The sequence below is a fragment of the Manis pentadactyla genome, chromosome 1 (assembly GCF_030020395.1).
Source record: "Manis pentadactyla isolate mManPen7 chromosome 1, mManPen7.hap1, whole genome shotgun sequence".
NCBI classification, from domain to species: domain Eukaryota; kingdom Metazoa; phylum Chordata; class Mammalia; order Pholidota; family Manidae; genus Manis; species Manis pentadactyla.
The window spans coordinates 165,160,686-165,177,295 of NC_080019.1; the positions used below are offsets into that span (position 1 = coordinate 165,160,686).

Sequence of the window (16,610 nt, forward strand, 5' to 3'; positions counted from 1 at the left end):
CTACCTATTCCAGGGTGATTAGTGCTCTGAAGACATAAGAGCTTGTCATATACACAAGTTTGAGGCTGACAGCCCCCAACCAAGCTCCATAGAAGCCTGTAATTCCAAAAAGAAGTCTGAGTATCATCAAATACATGATGTAGGGAAAGCAATGCATGTAGTTAATATCTATAAAAATGTTGCTTGAGCAATTAGAAACATGAAATAATAATTTACCACCACCCACATTTCCCATCATCCCCTTACTACCATCCACTCATCAAACAGTATCCACTACAACAGTCAAGATGACAACCCAAGTGTCCACTGACAGACAAATGGATAAAAAAAGTAGTGGTACATATACATATGCAATGGAATATTATTCAGCCATGAAAAAGGAGGAAATCCTACCATATGAGACAATATGGATGAACTTTGAGGGTATTATGCCAAGTAAAGTAAGTCAAAGAAAGGCAAATACCTATCTCACTTACATGTGGAAACTAAAAACAAACAAGTAAACCCAAACTCATAGAAAAAGAAAACAGATTTGTGGATTCGTGGCTACCAGAGGTGGAAGGTAGGGAACAGATTGGATGATAGTGATCAAAAGGTGCAAACTTATAAGATAAATAAGTACTATGAATGTAATGTACAATATGATGACTATAGCTGACACAGCTGAATGGTATATATGAAAGTTGCTAAGAGAATAAATTCCAAGAGTTCTCATCACAAGGAAAGATTTTTTTCCTTTTTTTTTTTTAATCTGTATGAGTTGATGGATGTTAACTAAACTTGGAGTAATCATTTTATTATATATATGTCAAATCATTATGCTGTATACCTTAAACTTATATAATGCTGTATGTCAACTATATCTCAATAAAACTGGGAAGAAGAAACATTAAAAAAAAATGTATCTACTGCCCAGCAGTACATAACTAAAGACATGGGTTCTATTAGGGAGAGGGAAGATATTATACTGGGAGGGAAGACTAGAAAGAGTTATTAACATTTAGAAATGGATTTAGGAACTGTCCTTGGGGCCAATTTAGGTAATTCAGTCTAAATAATTTCCTTCATGCTGAAATATCTACCTTAATCCCCAACTGATGATTCAATGCCCTTTCATTATAGTTTGCCCTTATAGACAGTGCATAAAAGCTCATCCATGTTTTAGCACAAAATTCAAGGAGGAATTATGGTAAATCAAGCATTCTAATGTTACCTAATTAAGCCTGCCTTGTGAAATCTTCCTGTATGTACATTTCAAAGGCAATCCTAAGGAGGATCTGAGGGCCTCACTTTTAACATACTTCATTTTTTATTTTAAAAACTACCTTTATATAAAAGGGGCAGATAAATATTTCTTTAAAAAGACATTCAACATAGTTTAAGTCAGGTGTATTTTCTAGTGTGGTTTACAAAGAAGTCTAGTTCTTACCTGGCATTTTGTTCACTTTGGGATTTATGCATCTTACAAAATGAGATATTGTTGATTTCAGATTAGTCTTCAATTTATTTAGGTTTTCTTAAAATAGAGACCATAAGAGACACAAAATCACTTTGCAAATCACTAAAACACCAATCTACCTCACAAATGTTTCCAAGTCTATCAACTTAATCTTGAGGCCAAGATGCATATCAACAATAAAATAATGAATTCAATATTCTTCCCTTCTTACCAAACATAAATTATTTCTTTCCTGTGGCAAGTCAACATTTATCTGACAGACACAGTTCTGTTGTGAATCATATCCACCTGTTTTGAATTTGATAGCAATAATTTATGGCTGGCAATAAAATGGCTTGGACAAAGAAATTGTTCCCTCAAGTTTTCTGTATGAAAAGTTTTTATTTTACAGCAGATTCTCTGGAAGTAGAACCTAAGATGGGGATTCTGGTTTGAGAGATTTATATGAAGAGTAGGGGAAGTAGGATAGGGTAGGAGAAGAAAAAAAAAGTGGTATGGACTTAGCCTGATCCTTGCAGGATCTCTGAGCATAATGCACCAGTTACAGCACAGTTTGGTCTCCCCTTGAGGTAAGGGAGGGGCCAGCTTCCCTTCTGGCCACAGTCAATTCTGGCAACTGTGAGTTGTTATGAGCCAGCATTCCCATCAGCTGGAAGACAGGTCCTGGCTGATAAAGGGACAGAGGTGGGACACCAACAGTGTCCACTGAAGTCTAATAATATCAGGATAAAATTCATGTTTTCCAACTTGACTAATTCAGATTTGAATATGTGAAATTTCAAATAAGTAGTAACATATGCAGATTGTGAGGCAGTTAATATATGAATAGATGCAATTACAAATGACTTTATGCAGAGATGCAACCGTTTAGAATGAAGCTCCTTTCTTGCATTTTTTCTCCCCATACTGTAGAGCTAAAAAAGGAAGAAAAAAGTATTTTAAAAACTCTTTTTTGTCACATTACCATGCCCTGCTGATGAAAGCATAAATTCATCAAGTTCTAGAAGCAATATGGCATAATCTACCAAAAGCTTTAAAAATATTTGTCTCAACACAAGAAGTCTATTTCTAGTGATTTTCCTTAAGGAAATAATCAGGCAACTGTGCAGAGATACTTGCTGAAGCATTGTTAGTCACTGCAAAGATAAAATTTAAGCAAAAAATAAAATTATCAGTAAATGTCCATTAATGGGAGATGGGTTAGTTAAATGATGAAAGAGTATGTGTACAATGAAACACTGTGACCTTTTAAAATGATGGATCCATATAACTGACATGGAAAGATTGCTAAGATTTAATTTAAGAGAAAAATTAGGTTACAAAACAGTTTGTGTATTATGACCTCGAGTATATAGACATGTTTCTAAGTGTGGTGGTATTACTGGTGACTATACACATAAAGAATAGTTGGAAGTAGTAGCCACCAAACCATTAGCAGTTGTTACCTGTGAGATTTTAGGTAATCTCTGTGTTCCTCTTTCTAGTTTTTCTATATTGTATGTTCTTGGCAACACTCATGTATTACTTTCTTAATTTATAAAAAGGCAATCTATTTCCATTTTCTGGAAGCAAAAGAATCTATGCTAAGCCAAATTGTTTTACAAACTTTGTGTAGTGCTAACTCACAAAGATGTATACAACAAAATCCATAGGCAATCTGGAGAAAATGGGACAGCTATCAATATGAAAAACTAATAACATATCTCTCTGCCTGAGTAGCAACTATACAGAGGCAGGTGTCATATTTTAATCACTAATGTCCCAGTAATGTCCCTCCAAGTGAATCATTTGACCTCTATGTACTTCAGTATCTCTACCCATACTGGGAATATTAGGAAAAGGAATTATATTACCTTTCATTAATTTTTTAAAAGAATTATGACTCTGGTTTAAAGTACTTTAATTTTCCAGAAGAAAGTATAGTTATTATGGTAGTCTAATGTTTGGGTGAGTCAGAAACTTGAAGGCTAGAGTGCTTAAAGAATTAGGAAAAAGGACATTCTGGACAATTCTCTTCCACTTCCAAAGAACACAGCACATACCCTGAAGAGTTAGAAGATGATTTCCTCTCTAATTCTCTACCCAAACCACTCTCTCATCTCTTATGATCAGAGAATTACTCATCTGGGAGGCATAAGCTTATTGTGACCACTATCATATTTCTCAGAGGCACTTTAGAAGCTATTAGAATCAGCAAATGAACTGCCTGAAGATGATCAGGGTCCAAACACAATAACATCCATTTCTCAACCTCCTCTTTAGACAGGCCAACAGGATTTCAGACACGATCCTGCATTACATCATCATGTGCTAATGGAGCCAGGAAGTGTCAGGTTCTCCATTCCCTGACCGTGTCAATCAGGAGCCCCAAATCAGCCTACAGGTGCCAGAGTTCACTTGAAACTGGATATAACCTAATAGAAGAGTAAGAATGTTAGGAAGAATATGTACTTAACGAACCACAGTACGTGTTTTCCCATTGCCACAAAGGTATCTCAACCAAGGCTGGTCAAATTTTCTACTTTCCTAAAATTTTCATTTTTTGAAAGAAGAAGGGAATCCAAATATTTTGTGGAAACTTCTGATTTTTTAAATACTTCTTAAAATACTTGAAATATAGTTGATAAGGAATATTACATTGGTTTCAGGTATACAACATAATGACTTGACATTTATATACATTACTAAATCCTCACCATGATCAGTGTAGTTACCATCTATCACCATACAAAGTTATTACAATATTGACTATTATACACTTTTCATACCCATATTACCCTATTTTATACTTGGAATTTTCTACCTCTTTATCCTATTCACCTATTTTGCCTATCCCTCTACCACCTTCCTCTATGATAATGGCCAGTTTGTTTCCCGTATTTATGATTCTACTTGTTTTGTTTGTTTGTTCATTTGTTATTTTTTAGATTCCACATTAAGTGAAATCATATGGTCTTTGTCTTTCTCTGGCTTAATCACTTAGCATAATACATATCCATGTTTTTCAAATGGCAAGATTTCATTCTTTTTATGTCTGAATAATATTCCATTTGTATATGTATACCATTTCTTCATCTACTCATCTATTAATGAACCCTAGGTGCTTCCATATCTTAGCTATTGTAAATAATGCTGCAATAAATATATATTTTCAAATTCATGATTTTGTTTTCTTCCAGTAGATACCCAGAAGTGGATTAACTAGGTCATATCGTATTTCTATTTTAAGTGTTTTAAGGAACCTCCATACTGTTTTCCATTGTGTCTGTACCAATTTACATTTCTACCAACAGTGTAGGAGGGTTCCCTTTTCTCCACATCCTCACCAGCATTTGTTTTTTCTTGTTTTTTTGATAATTACCATTCTGATGGTATGAAGTGATATCTTATTGTGGTTTTGATTTGTATTTCTCTACCCTTCTGATTTTTTTTTAACCTATGTGGATCAAACAAAATATGTTTGTTTAAAGGCCAGGTTCTACTCAGGGGCTGCCAATCTGTGTTTTTTGCTATGAATCATGGAGAACTTCCTCTGTAGCCAGCATTAGTCCAGTTGCAAGGTTGATGTTAGCAAGCTGGACTCAGTATCTTCAAATCCTTTGAATCATGATGCAATAGTCTGAATTGTATCCTAAACATGTGTAGCCTGTCCATAACTCTGTTTTGTCTGTTTCTGGAAGCCAGTGAGAATGGAATTGACACCAGGCTAGAAGGAAGAAGTCCTGCTTCCTACATTGGCTTTGCCATTTAGTAATATTAAATTAATTAAACAAGGAGGCCTTAGACTGAGGTGGCTGCAATGTCACAAAGGCCTATGTAAGCGGACCAACATCTAAACCTGTAAATGCTCCAAGGTTATGAAATCAAATGCTAAAGACAACCAATCACAAACAGCCAGCTAGGATTTAAATTATACATAGTCAATCAGTAATTGTCTTACCTTGCTTTCTCCTTTTCTCTGTAAGAGTCTCCCCTTGAGCTCCTGGGTGTGGAGGCTCCTAACAACTTCTTGTATGGCTCTGCCCAATTTGAACCAATTTTTGCTCAAATAAACTCTCAAGGTCTTTATTATGTCTCAGTTTTCTTTTAAGAGTAATTAGGAAATTAGGGGTGCTACTTGACTCTTTTGTACTTGTTCTTGTAAGATAAGGAGATATTTCTTTCTGCATGTGTCTGAAAGGGTCAAGGCAAGGATTGCATAAGATAATGTATCTAAAAGTGCTTTATAAATTACAAACCTAAATGAGACTACTTATTAGCTGGTCAAAAAATACTTACGGAGTGCCTGCTAAACAATCATTTGCTACATGCTTGAGGCTGCACCTGAGAAAGTCAGACATAATGCCTGCCCTCATGAAGTTTGTAATAACCTCAAAGCACTATAACATAAAAGCACTGTAAAGGAGAACTCCAAGAAATTTGGGGAATATATATTAAAGAGGATTGTTATTTCCCCAAAATCATTTATAAAACATGGTTTGTTGCTCTTCCTTTGCAGCTGGGTCTAGTAGAAGATAAAAGCAGGCCAGAGCAGGCTCCTGAAATATATCTATCTTAAAGCACCTTTTCCCTAAAGAACTGCCAGCCTGAGGATAGAGAGACTAATAAGAGAGGATGACTCAGACCACAACAACAGACTCAGCTATCACAGGAAAGAAGCAAGGATTTCTATAAGCTCTGAGGCAGCCATGGGTTCCATTCTGAAGCGGAAAAATTAGGGAACATTGTTCGACTCACCACTGTTGGTACAGACATAATTTTCAAAAAGGTTTGCCAGGAGTCTGTTGGATGACTTCTGAAAAACAGTCACCACTCTTTCATTAGGATCTTTCTTCTTTTCAAGCCAGCCACTGATGTTATAAGGCACCTTTGGAAAGGCATGCACAGGTAACAAAAGAGGAAAATACATAAATTAACATAGCAAATTGTGCAGTCCTTCAAAAAAATCACAAATTGTAAGGGTCCTTTAACTTTAAATCAGTTTGATGTAACAGTACTGAATTAATACTGCAGGAGTCCATTGTGCAACCCAAAGAGATTCTCAGGCAGTACCATTTACATGGTTGAAAAAAAGGAAGAGAAGGGGTGGGGAGGCTGAGAGAGGAAGAACTGGATGGTATTTCCTGTAGAAACAGTTCACAGCAGCTCTCATTCATAGGCAAAAATAGATGAAATAATGCAACTGTTTCTGGCACACAACATTCAAAGAAACATCAGCAATTATAATGGTATTTTATTGTAAATATCATTATAATTAAAGTTCAAGTATATCAAAGAAGAGAATAATAAGTACATCTATGTATAGTTGACAGGCCATTTTTTGTTTGAAGTATTTTTTTGTTCTTTATCAGTTCTCTTTCTGTTAACACCATCCAGAATCACTGATCAGGATCAGAAACAGAAAAGAAAAAAGAAAAAAAAAAAGGGGGGGGTCGGGGGACACACGTACACTCACCAGTGGGGAAATGAGGACAGGCAGGGAGAGTCATTAGAAACCTTTGTTGGCCATAGTTTGAAGACCATTACTTCACAGAGGTGATTTCTTTATAAGAGAATAAAAAATACTTCAAAGAAAAGATCATTTGAAATCATTCATTCACACAATGTTAAGTTAAAAAGGAGGACAAATAAGGAAAAACCCATGACTTTGAAGATCTCCATGACTTTCTGAAGCTGTCTTACTTTGAGCTGGGATAACAGGGTCTATTTTGAGATTTTTGACCTCTGTGCACATGGAATACTATTATAGTGTTGGTATTTCATTTCCAAAGTACTAAAAGGCTACACTAACTTTTTTTCTGGAACTGAGATTTATTTTATTCACCTCTTCATTTAATCTAAACTTTGCTTATATATATTATCTAACGACTTTGGCTGAATGCATTTGAAACAGAGTGAAGAAAATTCAGGCCTAAGGATCTGGAGGTAACTTACCACTCCTGAGTAACGCCCAAGTTCAAAGTGAGCTTCATATCTCTTCTTATTATCAGGCTCACACTTCTGGAAATGAGCTGACTTTCCCAAATGGTTATCAAAAAGCTTGGTTTTGAGAGCCACATCTGTAGGCTGAGGAAATACATATTCCTCTTCAAGGATGGAAAAGATGCCCATTGGCTATGGGAAATCTACATGAACAGCAAATGAAAAAATCACCAGTAAAGAGTATTTTCGGTAGGGGGTCAGTTCACATTCTTTCCCAGGATCTTAATCAGTTGACAAGGGGAAAGGATATTCACTACACATTACCTGTCTATCATCCATTCAACAAATATTTATTAAAATACTTAATAGGTGCCAGGCATCTGTAGGAGCTGGCAGTGTAACCATGAACTTGCCAGTGTACAGAAAGAGCCTGCACTCAGGGTGCTTACATTCTAGTGGAGCAGACAGACGATAGACAAGTAAACAAAAAATAAATAACTTAGTTTCACATAAGTGCCCTGAAGAAATCATGCCAAGTAAGGGGAGAACGTCCTGGATGCTGAGTGGAAGCTATTTTAGTAGGAAAGTCAGGTAAAACCCTCTGATCTGAACAAAAAGAGCAAATTCCAAGATCTGCATACAAGTATTCTGGGCAGAGAAATGACAAGTGCAAAAGCTTTGAGACTGGAGCACACTTGGCAAGTTTGAGGTCCTGCCAGAGTGAAGTGTGGGCAGAGCAAAACTAATTGGATAGGGCACATGGTACAAGATAAAGTCAGAGAGGTAAGCAGTATTGGGTCCTGGAGACCTTACAGGCCATAGTAAGACACTGGATTTTATTTTAAGCATAATGGGACACCTTGAGGGATTGTTAACATGAAGGGATATGATTTGAATTATGCTTGAAAAGGATCATTTGTTTAGAACAAAGACTGATGAGATAAAGCCTGTGGGCCAGACCATGCCTATGGGCCTGTATTAGAAAGCCAATGAGCTAATAATGGTTTTTAAAGGGATGTAAAAACAAAAACAGTAAAAGGTTATGTAAGAGATCCTGATGACCCCTGTCAGCAAAGTTTTTCTCTAAAAGGCCATATAGTAAATACTTTAGACTTTGTGGGCCATGCAGTCTTTGACACCTCTGCCATCTACACAGCCATTTCAGCCCTGAAAGCAGCAGTTGACTGCATGTAAATAACATGAGTGTGACAATATTCCATTAAAATTTGGCCCACCGGGCCATAGTTAGCTGACCCTGGTCTAAACTAGTAATGGTGTTGGAGATTGTGGGGAGTCACTGAAATGTGATATAGGCTGAAAGTAGAGCTGGGTCACAACTTACTGATGGATAGAATGTGCAGTGTAATAAAAAGAGGATGGCCAGGTTTTTGGCTTCAGCAACTAGCTAACAGATGCTGCTTTTAAGCAATATACAATACATACATAGGAAAAACAGGTTTGGGGGAAAATCAAGAATTCTTATATTTATATATCTGTATATGCATTTATCTACTACATGAATATTTTTGAAGTGCCTTCTATGAACAGATCACTGTATGAGACACTTTAGATAATAACAGAATGAATCAGTTCTGGCCCCAGAGAATCTAACCAGGAAAATATGTACATAATATGTAGACTACATAGCAGACATAACAGAGGTACAGAGAAAATGTCATCAGAATTCCTAGATAGAACACGACCCCATGGTCCAACAACATAGATTTCATGATTCTCTACCAACTCCTTGAACCTGAGAACCATAGACTCTCAGGTTTGGGAGAGACATTGAAGGTCTTGTCCAACCCACCTAAAAGCTCCTTGAATTCCCTTCTAAAAAAGCTGATCAGCTTATGCTTGAATATTTTCATAAGTGAAGACTCTGGATGGGTGATACATTAAAAGAAAGTTTGTGGTTTAGAATCCTTTGTTCTAAATTATCCCACTGGAGCCATACAAATGGGTCTAATTCTTCTTCTAAGTAGTGGACCATCAGATATTTGAAGATCACAATTTTGATCCACCTGAGTCAACCATTGTAATATTTGGACTGTGGTTTTCCACGTCTTTTTTATATTCTCATAGACTTAGAACCTGCATTTTATAGGAAATGTATAGAACACCTCATGAATAACTCTTATACTGCAGAGTTCTGGGACATCTTCCTTCTTCCCATGCATCTAGGTGGGGAATGATACAGTGAGGGGATATGTGAAGTGTTCTAAGTGAGGATCAACTATTTTAAATGAAATCAACACCCAAGGAGAAGGGAGAAACTGATAAATAGCTCATTCATTGGCATAAGTTCTTGGAGGCATGGACTCCATTTTCTGCCACATATTTTCATACCATACACATAGTCAACACTCAAAGAAAACTGGAATGAATCACTTAAAAATTTAAGCATCTTCTGGGATGGCATCCGACCAAACCGTCACAAGAAGGGATAGCCTTCATCTCAAGCAGAACCACCTTCCATACATGAGGACTGCCATTACTCAGAGGATCTAATGAAGCCAACTTCCATTTTGAGGTGAATGGACATTTTATGTTAAGCAAGTAGATGTCACCGCTCAAAATGTAACAACTAAACAACTGAGGAGGGAATAATACTTTTTCTCCACAGTCTTCTCCATTTTGCCAGTGCTCAGGAGGCATAAAGCTCATTCATAAAAATAAGGCCCTCTAGCAAATTAATTTCCAAATGGGTCAGGAAAAAAAAGGTAACTATCTTCTGCCCTGTAGCATCAGTTGTCCTATATTGCACAGTAAATGGTTTGAGTCAATTGCCCCAACCTCTGAGTTGAACATACCAACTCTGAGTCAAGACTCTGGATGGGTGCTACATTCAAAGAAAGTTTGTGGTGTAGAATCCTTTGTTTTAAATTATTCCACTAATTATAGAACATTAGAGCTGTAACCTCTGCTTCTTCCAATATGACCAGTTCTGGCTTCCTCTCTTTTACATCTGTCACTTTCTTACTATTTCCATTTCTGCTGTGCTGACTCAGGACCTCTTTATTTCCCACCTGGGCTGCTGTAACAGCTCCCTAACTGCCTCAGCTTTGATCTTTCCTCCCATCTCAGACACTGTACACAATCCCACCAGAACAAACACACACAAGCTGCTCTGACGGCCCCACTGCCCAGAGAAGAGCCCTCTTTGGCTCCCCAGCACCAAAAAATAAGATATAAATTAATTAAAATCCCTTCACAATCGGACTCTCCTTTTTTTCTCCCAGCCATTTCCTCTGTGCTTTCCATACTCTAACTAAGCTGCGTGACATGTGGGAACCAGTCCTTTGCTTTCCTGTTGCTATGTCTTTGCTCCCGCCAAGTTCTCCACCTGCTCACCCTCTTCCCCCAACCTGCCGAGATCATTCCTATTTCCTCAGATCCAGCTGAAACTCTACCCCCCACCCAGATCAGGCCTTCCCAGACCCTTCGGAGCTCTGCGGGTCTCTGGGCCTCTACTGCATTCATCTTGACACATACTTTTACATTAATTAGACTTGTGAATCTCCTTCTTGACTGCATACTTCCTAAGGACAAGTGTTGCATGTGGCAGATGCTTAAGTTTTCTGCCGCATTTCATTTAAGTCCCATGCACAGTAGTGTACTGTTAAGCAGCATATGAAGGCCCAACATTATATGTGCCTTGACATCTGGGGAAAACCAGGAGGGCCTCAAGTGATCTGATCACAAGCTCCTTTCCCCACTGTGCTGTGGGTAAGGTCTGCTAGCCAAGACACATTTCTAATCATGGGACCAGGCACAGTGCCTGCTTCTCCTTGGGGAATGGGTTTCAGTTGCCTGTCAGCATGTAGAATTATTCAAACAAGCCAATCACATCCTCCCGTGGGAACCAACAGCCACCTCACCCTATTACTATTACAAAGCCTGCCTCCCACAGCATCTGCTTATTCATTCTGTTCAGGAGTGCAACCGTCATGTGGCACTGAGTGGCACACAGTGTCCTCCACCCCAGACTGTGTTTATGTGACTAATAAGCTGCTGTCAATCTCATCTGTCCAGCATTGGGTATCATATGTTCAGCCATCCAGTAACTCTAGGGCACAAATCCCTCCCTCACCAACAACAGATTGTCAAGGAAGCGATGAAAACAAATAGTTGCTAAATAAATGTGTTTGTTTAGTGGGAAAAAAAATAGTAAAGGTTTTGGTCTTAAGCCATCTTTCCAATTATACCCTAAGTTCTTGGAGTGCCAGGATGATGTCTCTGATTTGCATTTCTTATTGCATTAAAATGTTGGTCCTTAGCAAATTTCTGTTGAGTACCTAACTGACAGATGAACACTAAGATATACATGTTCGACCTGGGCTGCTTTGCTGTGAGCAGTAGTAAAACAGAAAGTAAGGGCTGTGAACAAAAAAGCATGGAGTTGTATGTTTAGAGAAAATGTTCATGTACTTACAAGTGGTAACTAGATATTAATGTGATTTGTTTCATAATTAAAAACACCAGAATTAGCATATCCAAAGAACCCCACTTGGGAGGAAACAACACTTATTGCCAAGATGCTATCAGGACTAAAAATGTTTTAGAAGCTTCTATGGGCTATCTAACACCATTAACTATTGGCACATGGAAAATTCCTGTTGTCTGACAATGCATCACTATATAGAAAACAAATTATTCAGGCAAAGTCAGGCAAATAAGGTGAAAAATATGATCAAGCTAGAGGATACAGTTTGGTCTCAAAAACAGGTAAGATGATCAGTATTGAAGCTAATTTTCTCTCAAAGTGGTAACATTCTAAAACCTTCTGCTAACCCCCATCCTGTGAAGGGCTTTTTCCAAAAGGACTGAATTACTGGGAGATAGATGTAGCCTCCTAAGGTGATTACAATAAAGAGGCAACAAGTTTTTAAAGGTATAATTTCAGATATACTTATTTTTAAAAAAACAGAAATAATCTCTTTACCAATACCTATGTAAAATCATAAATATCTAATCATGTTAATACTTTAATATTGTAAACTATTAATGCTCAAGTTCCAAACAAACTAGAATATTTCAAGTAATGAAATAAGTGTGAGCTAATCCTATAAAAAAATTGTTCACTATTTGTTCTCTATATATAGAAAAGGAGGTCACTGTATGCTTGAAGACCAATTAACAATTAAAAGCTGGTGTTAAAATACATTTTTTTAGTTTGACATAAATTTTTTTTAGACATAAAAACTTAAAACTTCTATGTATGAAAACCCCTTTTCCTTGTATACACACATACATGCATAAGACAGTTTGTACATATTGATATGTTTTAGTTCCTTTGAATTTTGAAAACTTTCCATGATGCATTCTATTTCAATATTATTCTATATTACTAAGATTTACTACACATTTTCTTCATATAGCCTGAACCAACACAATGGATCTTTTCAAAGTATATAATATGCTTTGCTATTCAAAGTTTTGCTGTTCCTCATTGGCTTGACCTTAATACTTTTCATATGAAATATAAAAGTCGATAGGAAGTCAACCATAGGAAGCCAAAGACTTATCTTTTCTTTCTGTCATTTGGTCAGTTATGTTGTTTTGTTTTGCTTTTCTCATTTTACCCTACCAGTAGAAAATACAACAGGAATTTACACCCATAATGCTAGTGTGTTATGTGGAATAACAGCCTGGCATAAGTGAGACAATGGGCTTCAGATCAACTAAAAACCAGTCACATTCACAGAACTGTCTATATCCCACCTTCCTGCCTGAAACTACTATCTTGCCATTATCAGAGAAAGTAGATAGTACAGGTGACAATTGCCAAAAGCTATAGCTGTTCCTCTGAGGAGCATAGTTCTTTTGTTTCATTTTTAATTAGAAAAATGTTAGCAAACATTTACCAGGTCATGGTAGGGTCATTATTATTTTTAATCAGCTCATTATCATTATTTAATCAGCCAGTCCTTTCCCTACAAAACTCACTGGCTATCCAATAAATAAAATCTGTGTGACGTTCCACTCCTGTTAGGATATAATGGCTATTTCCAAGGAAGATTTAGTTTCATCTAAAGCCTAACAAGTAAAGTGGATGGGACACTGATTGATAAAATCTGAGACCTGCAATGGACATTGAAAAGTTGGTCACCTTAGCTCCTCATGGCAATGCTGTTAAGAATCAAATGCAATAGTGTAGCTAAACAGTGTGTTCAGAAAGTTAAAAGCACCAGCTCTGGGCCTGCCCAGACCTGTCTCCAGAATTCACTGCAGTCCACAGTTACAGCAGAACACAGGTGCATACAGCTGCTAACACACTGCCATGCTTGCTCCCATGGACAAAGCCACAGGAAAGACCACACTGAATTCCCCCAGCGCACCCTGGTAATCTTTCCCAGAGCAAGTGGAAAGATTTCAGAAGACAGGCACATCACTGGATTCAGAAACCATACACTGCAACTAATTTACTAATAAGCCATGAAGTATTGTCATAAATTACTTAAACTAACTGGTACTTGTACAATTAAATGAACAAACTACATCCTGCAAGGCAGTGGCCTTGAGGATTTAAGGCAGTTGTTTGTTTGCATGCTAATTTGCCAAATTTTGTTAAGCTGCTCTGAGTCTACTCATTCACCTTATGTTAATCAGCCAGGCCCTACAGCGCTCATATTTTCAGCTCTGTGTTTTTCCAAGTCAAGAGCATGACCATTTTCAATCTTGACAAGTTTCATCACACATTAACGGTGGAAGCCGTACATAAGCTGCAAATGAGTCGACAGTCTGCATCTGCATTGGCTATGATGGAGTACGGAGACTGGCGCGAGGGTGTAGGTAGGGCGCTGTGAGTGCTGCACACAAAGACTATTACAAGAAAATGTGCAGAGCTCTTCTGCCCCATTTCCCATCCCCTGGCAGAGCCTGAGTCGTGACATGGATCAACATGGCAAGCAGGGCAATTCTCCTTAAATGAAAATGGACACGGAGAAGAACACGCATTACCTTCTCCACAAGATCTATGCAGGCTTGCAAATCCAGACCAACATCCATGGACAAAGTCAGTGCCTCTTTCCTACGTTCCTCTTGCTCCAGAACAAACGTGTGCTGCATGAAGAGCTACCAATTTTTCATTGGTTAAGATTAATGCAAAGTTGCTCAAGGCTGTTATATTTCAAAAGTGTGATTAGCTAGGAAGAAGAGATAAAAATAAAATTGAGAACATGGAAGCTATTTGTAGTGTGGATATGTTAATCAACTTGATTGTGCAGATTATGTCACAATGTCTATGTGCACCGAATCATCAAATTGTATACTTTAAATATATACACTTGTAATTGCCAAATACACCACAATAAAAAATAAAATTGGTGTTCACTTGGAAAAATACAAAAAGAAAACCATAACCACTATCATACAATGGCAAGTAGACCGAGGAAGTAACAAATGCTCAACTAAATTCTTACCTCCTTCACATATACCTGCAAACAAAAGATTGTGACAATAAAGTAACACTTAATGATACTACAGTGCAAAATCATAAAAGATTCCTTTATCTCTGTTTACCTTTAAGGCTAACTTAATTTATTAATACTATTCATTACAAGTTGTTATTCATTAATATTAATAATAGATTTTTTTCCAACCAAAGGAGCTCTTAGGGTTTGTACCAAGTGAATCTCATCATGTTTTGACTACATTTTCTGACATTCAATTCACATTTTCTGATCTGCTTGTAAATATGCATTGACTTCATTCTTAACAGATGTACTTACATCCAGGATTTCAAAACCAGTGATGTCAAGAATGCCAGTGAGGGACTGCCGTGACGGCTTGGTATCAGGGCCCTGTCAATTCATGCCACCAGCCGCTTGAACAGCCTTTCGCATATTGCCTTGGACAGGGCACCAACAGCACGGAGGTCACACTGAGCGCACTCCCCCATCCGACAGCAGTGTTCATTTTCATCCTGGGCATTCTCTACCAGCAGCCACCTTCTAGTAACACCAGGATATGCTGACGGACTTCCTGGGGTTCTAGCATGCTGCTGAGGGGATACGTGAGGGGAAATACAATGAGAAGAAAGGTAGAGAGAGGCTACGAAGTCAAGAAAGGGGAAAGGAAGGGAAAGGGGGGAAAGGGGAAGAAGGGTATGGATAAGGTGGCGAGCTAGCCTGGGGCTTCCTTACCAAACTCTTTTGTGAGGGAAATCATGTTCCTATTATTAAAGGACCAGAAATCCTGGACAGGTGGCAATGTGTTCTACATACAGCCTTACTTATTCAAAGTGTGGTCCTAAGATGTGAAGCATTGACATCACCTGGGAGCTCATTAAGAAACACCAACTCTTAGCCTCTCAGCATCCAGTCCCAGACCTGTGGGTCAGAATCTGCACTCTGACACAATCCCACCAAGTTTCTACACATCACCAAGTTTCAGAAATGCTTGGCTGAGGAGGTTAAGGTTTGGGAATTCCCTAGCCCTTGGCTTGCTGCTGCCAACAAACTGTGTAACGTAAGGCCAGTGACCTAACCTCTCTGAACTGCAGTATCTTCACCTGAATGATGTGCTTGGTTCCTTCTAGCCTCAGCTTCCACCTTTCTTACATTAGTTCCCAAGGGTCAACTTCCTATAGGGATAGTGGCAATTTAGTGCACCAATCTAACTCAGATTCTGTGGTAAACTCAGGCTGCATTTCCCCTCCCTGGAGGAGTTTGGCAAAGGCGAGGCTCCAAACGTAACCTACTGGGGAGAGCTCCAACCCCTGTGCCTGGATGCTGTACAAACTCAGGCCCCACGGCTGCGACGCAAATTCACTGCAGTAGGAGCAGGTGATAGACTTCAAGTAGGAGCGAATTTCAGCTGGACATAGTCCAAGCCTGGAAGCAGAATATGCTCCAACCACTTAACATTTAAAATCAGCCTATCACATCCATCCTTCAGCTGCCCAGGAAAGAGCACACAGCAGAAGCCCGTTCGTGTCTGGTGGTGATTTAGTTAGGAGTCACCCACTCTCTTATCAGTTATCTTGAGTCATTTCCCCAGTAATCCATAAGCCGGATGGCATCACAGTTTTTCATGATGGGTGTCAAGAGCACACCCTCCCCAGGAGTGATTTTTATCCTCTGAAGCACGGAAGAAAGCACTCTGTCTGCAGCAGTCACTTCAAAACTTTAAAAAGAACATGACTAACTTGCTCACCCCATTTCAGTAGTCTAAATCATCTGAGAAATGAGGGCGGGAGAAAAACTGGCCAGAGGTAGGGAGTAGC

The 16,610-nt window shown here is 38.3% G+C and overlaps 1 protein-coding gene across 1 annotated transcript in view; it reads right to left on the reverse strand.

Moving 5' to 3' along the window:
- The window catches only part of MYH15 (myosin heavy chain 15), a 139,295-nt gene that overhangs the window by 83,494 nt on the left and 39,191 nt on the right, over positions 1–16,610 (reverse strand). Inside the window, 8 exon segments of the mRNA XM_057488601.1 lie at positions 1,430–1,516; positions 2,299–2,373; positions 6,197–6,326; positions 7,394–7,573; positions 14,345–14,460; positions 14,463–14,529; positions 15,115–15,182; positions 15,185–15,256. Coding sequence (XP_057344584.1) covers positions 1,430–1,516; positions 2,299–2,373; positions 6,197–6,326; positions 7,394–7,573; positions 14,345–14,460; positions 14,463–14,529; positions 15,115–15,182; positions 15,185–15,256 — 795 coding nt within the window.